Source organism: Belonocnema kinseyi, chromosome 7, assembly GCF_010883055.1.
Source record: "Belonocnema kinseyi isolate 2016_QV_RU_SX_M_011 chromosome 7, B_treatae_v1, whole genome shotgun sequence".
NCBI classification, from domain to species: Eukaryota; Metazoa; Arthropoda; class Insecta; order Hymenoptera; family Cynipidae; genus Belonocnema; species Belonocnema kinseyi.
This window is the reverse complement of record NC_046663.1, coordinates 35,429,837-35,438,365: the sequence shown is the minus strand read 5'-3', so window position 1 is coordinate 35,438,365 and position 8,529 is coordinate 35,429,837. Positions and strand designations below refer to the sequence as shown.

Genomic DNA, 8,529 nt, shown 5'->3' with positions numbered 1-8,529 from the left:
GGAATGAACGAGTTTCACAGTAACGAGTAAATTGTGCCATTTGGTCCACAATGTGCCCCAGTTGGAAGTAGGTAGGTACCTCCGGGAAAGACGTCACCGAGGGAGAGGAAGACCCCTGGTGGGTCCGACCGGGGCTAATGTAAGTCGAACTTGAGTGGATATTTTTAACCAAGTGCTATTTTCAGTTAGTGTGTCGAGCGAGTCTCAAAGCCAGTAGACTGGAAAGCCTCGACTCGGCTCGGCTCCTTTCTTCCGATGGGCGCCGCGTTCTGTACATTTCTACAAACCTTCGACATTCCATTTGTACCTCGAAAAACTTTCGCGACCTTTTTAAATCCCAGATTAAAGGCTTTCGAGCAAGTTTATACTGTGGCCGAACAAGTCGCGAATAGCGACTTACCGAAGCTCTCTGATTCTACAACTCTTCCCCCACAAAAACAAGCCAATCGCTGCATGCCTCCAGAGTACTTCACTGATTGTGAGTTAAAAAGAATTGTCTGCGGAAAATTTTTTAAAAAGAGGGTGAAAAAAGTAAAAAAGCTTGTCCACCTTCTATGTTGACAATTGGTAAATCATTCAGCGGATGGTGCTACCTGACGTTTTGCACACATCAAGCCAACACGACTACACTGAAAAAATATTCACTTCTCGAAAACCGTTTCAATTAGACCAACATCATATGCAACTGGGAGCACACGAATTCACGTCAAAAGTTTTCTTCATATTCCGCAGTGCAGCACAATTTCATGTAGCAAAATTCTGTGTTAAATTCGCCAGGACGTACATAGTCAGCCACTTATTAAGATAAACGGACCTATTCATCAAGATTCAAGACAAAGTAAGCTGTTGAAAAGAAAACAAAAAGGACCTCTACATAGAGCTACTTGATAAATGATGCAATTAAAAGTGCCGAGTTCGAGTACTCAGTCGGATCAATACAACAAACGAAACACAAGTTCCTCAGTGATTATTAACTCCAATCAGAAATTAAGTCCTGGAAATAGCTAGAGGCTTTCCAGATTTCTATTACTTTTAGCTTTACGTTATTTCCCCCCTAATTTGCAATTCAGATTTTAATTGATTCCTTTTTTAATTAAAATGAGGTACTGAAATTAATTTGCAATCAGATTCTTTCTGTTAGAAGAGCAGTTGATACTTTCAAAAGAGCTTTAACAATCGCCAATGATGTAGGGGAAACCACCTTATGGTAGATATAATGATCCTGCAGTACATAATAATTAATTTAAAATAATATTTTTTGTGAAATAATTAACTTAATTTAATTGATATCCAAGGCACAATAAGCATTAACATAATAAAATCGATTATTTTTCTTCTATTTGTGCTTATAATTAATGAATATCTACTGTAGAATTATTTATTCTAGGGTGGTCTCCCCTATTCGTTACAATTTTTGAATGATAAAAAAACATTCTGTTTTTAATATTTAAGGCAAGAAAAACATATTATTTACTAAATAAAAATGATCCATTTTATATATAAAAAAGATGATGCCCGATTTTTTATACTGATTAATCCACTTTCACATTATCATTATGGTACTCTATCATGGTCCAAAAATTCATTGGTATTTTTTGCGAATTTTTATATATATTGCTCCCAGATTTGTTTGAATTCACTAAAAAAGATCTTGTCTTTTTTTCTGTTAACAAAATTTATATGTAGATGACGTGCAAGCCCCATAAAGTTTAGCACAGATTTCCCATAACAAAAAAATAAGTTTTTGCAAATTTTAATTCGAATCGTCAATATCAGATGAATTGAGTTGAAACGGAATACTTCTCTTCGTTATTAGCTGTATAATTTTTTGCTGTATTTTTTTATTGCAAATTGTTTTTAATACATTAAATACTACTTTCTACCGATAATAAAAAGTGTAAATTAATTGTTTAAATCATTTATTATCGTTTCTTGAATTTTTCTCTTGAAATAGATTCAGAAAGTCGCGGCTTTTGCACATTTTTAAACTTATTTTCAACTACTTATTTGGATCAAAGCAGTGCTTAATCGAATTAAAAAAAAACTTTTAAAAAAATATATTATTTATAATAATATTCTTTCAGAATAATTGTAGGAAGGTACAGTTTTTTCTAACATTTCTCACTCTTTGTCTTTTTTTCAATTAGAGTGAGGTAATAATTAATCTAAGGTAAGAAACATAATTTTTTTTTACACTTTTTGTTCATTTTTTACTTAGAGCGAGGTTAAACTTAATGCGTTTCAACAAAAATAATCGCTTAAACAAATTATTATTGTTCAGGAATGCATTTTAACAAAGTAATTCTAGATATTTACGTTTTTTCTTAAAATTTTTACTTCTTGTGAAATTTTCCCTAACCAAGGTTCTAATTATTTGAAGTTTAAAAGCAAATTTGTTTAGACAACTTCTTACTATTATTCTCTTCAAGTAAATTTCTTATAGAGAATATACTTAAAGAAAATATTTTTATAAACAATAATTAATTATTGAAACAATTATGTTTGCTAATATGCATGAATTATTTTCGCATTAAGTAAAAAGTGGACAAAAAGGTAAAACTTTATAGAAAAAGAACAACTATCTAACAATGATAAAAAAGAAGATAGTTATGAGCAATAATAATTTGTTTAACAAGTGAAAAGGAGACAAAAATTTTAAAATGTCAGAAAATACCGCAACTTCCTAACATTATACAAAGAGAATGTTATTGTAAATAATAATAAATTGCTTAGGCATGTATGTTTGTTACTACTAATTATATAATATCTGAATATAATTGAAAAGTGGAGCAAAAATGTAAAATTTAAAGAAAAAAAACCGGTACTATAGAGCCTTATTCTAACAAAATACTAGTTTGAATAATAATAAATTATTTATGTTAAAAAATAAGGAAAAAACTTAACTCTCTAACTCTATTCTAAGAGAAAATAGCTAAATGCAATAGTCAGTTATTTAAAAAACTTGTTTTTTCAGCTTCAATTTATTGTTACAACACTAAATAAAAAGTGGACAAAAAGTTTGAAATTTCCGAAAAAAAATCAACTTACCAACATTTTCATGGAAGAAAATGATTATAAATAAAAAAATTTTGTTTAAATAATTAGGTTTAAAAAATTGCATTAATTATTACCTTATTCTAAGAGGAAAGTTGAAAATTTTAGAAAACATCGAAACTATCTAGAATTACTGCAGGAGTAGGTAGTTATAAACATTAATTATTTGTTTAAACAATTATTTTTGATAAGTTTAATCAAGTATTACTACACTTTAAGTGAAAAGTAGACCAAAAATTAACATTTTACATGATTAGTAAAGCAGTTATAAATGCGTGTTGACAAACATAGTTGTTTAAACAATTGATTATTGTTCATAATCATTTTTCCTTACAAAACTGCTAGAAAGTTGTGGCTTTTTTTGAATTATTTTACATTTTGTTATCTTCATACTTCGTGAGTTAACAATTATCGGAAGTTAGGAAAAAATGTAAATATTAATAGTAATTTAAACAAAAAGGCTCCCAGTAACTACTTCAAACAAAGTTACATTTATTCTGATTCATCTTGTGAATTTAAAGAATATTTCAAATACCTGCATTAATTTTCTCCTCACTATATGAAAAATGAATAAAAAGTTGAAAATTCAAGAAAAAACCACAGATATCTGACATTTTTATAGATCAACATAGTTATAAACAATAATAATTTGTTTCAACAATTATTTTCGCTGAATTGGATTAAATATTAACACACTTCAAGTGAAAAGTGTAAAAACACTTGAAAATGTGAGGAATAACCATAATTGCTACCATTATTTAAAGACAATATTATTAACAATAATAATAATTTGTGTAAAAAATCATTATTGTTGACATTAATTAAGTAATAAATCAATCTGTTTGCAAATTGGACATAAGGTGAAATTAAAAAAAAGTGACTTTCTAACTCTATTCTAACGGAACATTTCATGAAAAAAATAAATGGTTTAAACAATTAATGTTTACATATAATAACAAGTACAAAGAATTATTTTATGTATTAGAAACGATCTGCATTTAAAAAACGCAAAAAAATCATAAGTACCGCTTAATACTCGCAAAACCCTTTTTTCATTTATGGGCTTATTTTGGAACCCTATAAAATAAACTAACCTAAAAAGATAAATTATCATCAAAAAGTATAATAGTTGATATTTCAACAAAAAAAGATTAAATTTCATTGAAATAAATTTAACTAAAAAGATTAATTTTCAAGAAGTTGAGATTTTTCATTCATGAAAGAAAAAAATAATATAAATGGTTAAACCTTCAAATCAAAAAGAGAGTTTTCTGTATAAAAATAAATTTTTCAACATAACAGATCAACCTTTACTCAAAAAATGAATTCTTAATAATGTAGTTTAACTTTTACACACGAAGGTGAGTTATCAATTTAAAATATGAATTTTGCTTTAAATAGTTGAACTAATAACGAACGAGATGAGTTTTAATCTAAAAAAAATGAAAACCTAAAAAAAGTGTTTCAACGAAAATTTACAAGCAAAATAGTTAAATACTCAAGCAAAAAAGATAAATTTTTTACTAGACAATTGTATTTTCCCACAGTAAAGATGAAATTTCGATTTAAATAGATGAATTTTTAAATAAGAAAGACAAATTTTTGAAATTAAAAAAACAAATGTTTCAAATAAAAAGTTGAATTTTTATCCAATAAAGATGCCAGTTGACTTTTCAACATGAAAATATAAATTTTTTTCGGAAACTAAATTTTTTATGAAAATTTTAAATTTTAACCGGAGAGGATGACTTTTTAACAAAATAGTTAAATTCTCACATAAATGGCTGCATTCTTTTATGTTATAAAGACGCAATTTCTACTAGAGAGATGAATTTTGAAACTAAAAAGATATATTAAAGAAATAAGAGTTGAATTCAAATTTTAAAAGATTGAAATTGACGTTTTAGCATCAAAATAGAAATTTTATTCAAAAAGTAAATTTTCGATTAAATTTACACTCAATTCATGCATTTAAATATAAAAAGACGAATTTTTTCAGCAAAGTTGTTGAATTTTCGACCGAGCTGTTGCATTATTATATAAGAAAGATGCATTTTCTTCTACAATACATCAATTTCAAAATTCAAGCGAAAAATTGAAAAAAAATCAATTTTTCGTCCAAAAGATGTTAATTAATCTTAAGGAAGAAGTAACTGCAAAAAAATATACAAATACAAGGAAAACAAATTACGAACAAGAATATTAGTCAACTTCACCGCAAAACTTCATTTTAAAAATCCCCTAATTTTTCTCTGAAAAATAAAATATTCAAATATCAGAATCCTAAACTTTGTAACATTTTTAACCTAGAATCTTTTATAAACGGAATAGAATAATTTAAATTATAATTGAAAAACTTTAAACATATTTTTCTTGACATTTATTTCAAGTTTTAGAAATTCCCTAAAATTCCCAGTATGTTTTGTTGTTGAGCTTCAACGTTATTTGAGTACGGTCCCTAAAATTGTTAACAATTCAAATCACTTGAAATGTTTTATAAAATGATTTGAGAAAATAGTGCGAAATCTGCAAATGAACTGTGATAAGTTCCTACATGCAAAATATGTTTCAACTCTTTTGAACTTCATATCGCCGTGCGTGACGAATGCCGCAAATTGGATTTTTATAGTAGGTTGTCATTTCTGTTCGATTTCCATCAAATCTTCGATGGGAAAGGCAAAAGCGTTTGAAGTCTGTTAAATTTCTCACAGTTTAAACTTTTTTATTTCACAGTGGATGAGTAAATCGAAAGATTGCTTATTATTTATATGATTTGCACCACTTTTTATGCTCTGTTTCTAATTATTTTTAAAAAATATATCAACTTTTGGCTGTTAAAATTACTTTTTATACTATTATATACTCAGAAAAATGCCTGTTCAAATAAAACAATTTTTTCTGCACTAAAAGAGTTTAAAAAAAAAATTTCATCAACTTAAATATATATTTGTTTCATTTAAAAAAATCATTGCGTAACTCTAAATAATTTTATTTTAGTCACCCAAATCCAATATTTTATACATGGGATAAAACAAATGTTTCTTTCATTTGAAAAGAATTTTACTGATTGTATATGTGAGCCGCTACGCTTACTGAGCGTCCGGAAAGAGCCACAACTTATTCTGAGAGTCCGGAAAGGGCCACAACTTGCTCTGAGCGCCCGCAAAGGGCCAGAACGCGTTCTGAGCGTCCGGAAATTTCCACAATTCGTTCTGAGTGGCCAGAAAGTCCCATAACGTGTTCTGAGCATCCGAAAAGTGCTACATTGTTTTCTGATGGTCCGAAAAGAGCAATAGCTTGTTCTGAGAGTCCAAAACGAGCCACAACGTGTTATAAGCGCCCGCAAAGAGCCCGAACGCGTTCTGAGCGTCCGCACATTTCCACAACGCTTTCTGAGCGACCGGGAAGTGCCACATCATTTTATGAGCAACCGAAAAGAGCCACAACCTGTTCTGAGAGTCCGCAAAGAGCCGCAACTTGTTCTAAGCCCCCGCAAAGAGCCAGAACGCGTTCGGAGCGTCCGGAAATTTCCACAATGCGTTCTGAGCGGTCAGAAAGTGCCATAACGTGTTCTGAGCATCCGAAAAGTGCTACATTGTTTCCTGAGGGTCTGAAAAGAGCAACAGCTTCTTCTGAGCTTCCAAAATGAGCCACAACGTCTTCTGAGCACCTGCAAAGAGCCACAACAATGTTCTGTGGGCCCGCAAAGAGCCCGAACGCGTTTTGAGCGTCCGGACATTACCACAACGCTTTCTGAGCGACCGACAAGTGATACAATGCATTCTGAGCGTCCGGAAAGTGCCACATCGTTTTATGAGCACCCGAAAAGAGCCACAACCTGTTCTGAGAGTCCGCAAAGAGCAACAACGCGTTTCGAGCGTCCGGAAATTAGCAGAATGCGTTCTGTGCGGCCGGAAAGTGCCATAACGTGTTCTCTGAGCGTCTGGAAAATCAAACATCATTTTCTGGGAGCCCGAAAAGAGTCGAAACTTGCTCTGAGAGTCCAAAAAGAGCCAAAACGCTTTCTAAGCCATGCTCTTTTGAATGAGGGCTATCAAAAATTTTTTCTTTCTTATGGCATTACGTGCTCTGAAAATGCTTAGTTCAGCCAAAGCTGAAAATTTAAAATTGTGTGAAGAAACTGATATTAAAAATCGATTTCTTAACCGATTTTAACGAATTCAATTAAAATTAAAGCTAATAAAATTCTAGATCAATCTTTTATGGCAAAATTTAAAAAAGTATAAATTATTTATTTCCTTATTTAATAAAAATAATAATTTTTTTTATTAATTCCGCTTTTCGATAAATACTTAGCTTGAATTCTAAACACCTAAAATCAATAGAGCAACTATCAAGAAGAGTTTTCTGGAAACTCAGCAACTGTTTAAAAACTTATTTAATTTGTTGTAAGCAAATAAGTGCGTAACAATGGATTTATAGTATTGAGAAGTGATTCGTCAATCGATTCGCACTAAACTTGAGCAATTCATAGAAAATAACAGTTTTTTAATTGAATTCATAAAAGATAATTGAAAATTAATTATTTTATGACTGAATTTTATAAAAAAATTATCTATAACAGATATTTATCAGAATTTGTTGTTAATTAATAATGCGAGTTAGTAACAAATAATAAATAATAATAATTCAAACAAAGAGGCTTTCAGTAACAACTTCAAGAAAAATTTCAGTTTGAAGTGATCCATACATGAATTTAAGGAAGATTTCAAATATCTGTTTTATTCTAGAAAAATATGTTTACAAAAGGGAAAGAGATTGTTTGAAATATAATTTTTTTCTGATGTTTATTTATTATATGTTCATAACTGAAAATACAGATAAAAATTAAACATTCCAGAAAAAACCGCAATATTTCAGCACTTATATAACAAAAGATAGTTATAAACAAGAATAAATTATTTAAACAACTAAGTTTGTCAACTTGCATTAATTTTTACGCAACTAAGTGAAAAGTTGCATAAAATTTAAAAAAAATGCAGGAGAAGAACCGCCACTCTCTGGCATTAACATAGATGAAGATGGTTACAAATGATAATAATTTATGTTAACCATTATTTTTGTTATATTTAATTAAATATACTGCCACTACAAATGAAAAATAGACAAGTATCTAAAAAAATAATGGAAAAAGCCGCAAATTTCTAACATTAGGCAAAACAAAATATTATCAACAATAATAAATTGTTTAAGCAATTATTTTTGTTAACTCAAATTAATTATGACTTGGCTCAAATTAAAAAGTGGAAAAATATATTGAAAAATTCAGAAAACACTGCGACTTTCTAGTATTATTATAGAAGAACATAGCCATAAGCCATAATTATTTCTTTAAACAATTATTTTTCTTAAATTCAAATAATTATTACCAAACTCTAAGTGCAGAGGGAGCAAAAAGTTTAATATTTCAGACAAAACCGCAACTTTCTAAAATCATTAATGTAATATTATTAA

General features: G+C 29.2%; 2 protein-coding genes across 6 annotated transcripts in view; both read left to right on the top strand.

The window, feature by feature from the left end:
• Positions 1–255: 255 nt before the first annotated feature.
• LOC117176417 (pre-mRNA-splicing factor cwc22-like) lies at positions 256–6,703 on the top strand. The gene is made up of 2 exons (XM_033366656.1): positions 256–478; positions 6,135–6,703. The coding sequence occupies exons 1-2, from the start codon at positions 256–258 to the stop codon at positions 6,701–6,703; spliced, it is 792 nt and encodes a 263-aa protein (XP_033222547.1).
• LOC117177262 (two pore potassium channel protein sup-9-like) overlaps positions 431–8,529 on the top strand; it is a 193,233-nt gene continuing 185,134 nt past the window's right edge. For 3 of the 5 annotated variants that reach the window (XM_033367847.1, XM_033367848.1, XM_033367846.1), the window contains exon 1: positions 732–838. The gene's annotated coding sequence lies outside the window, so the exon portion shown is untranslated. Of the gene's footprint in view, positions 479–731; positions 839–872; positions 964–8,529 lie in introns of those variants that run through there. The other 2 variants (XM_033367849.1, XM_033367850.1) reach the window with 2 other exon arrangements.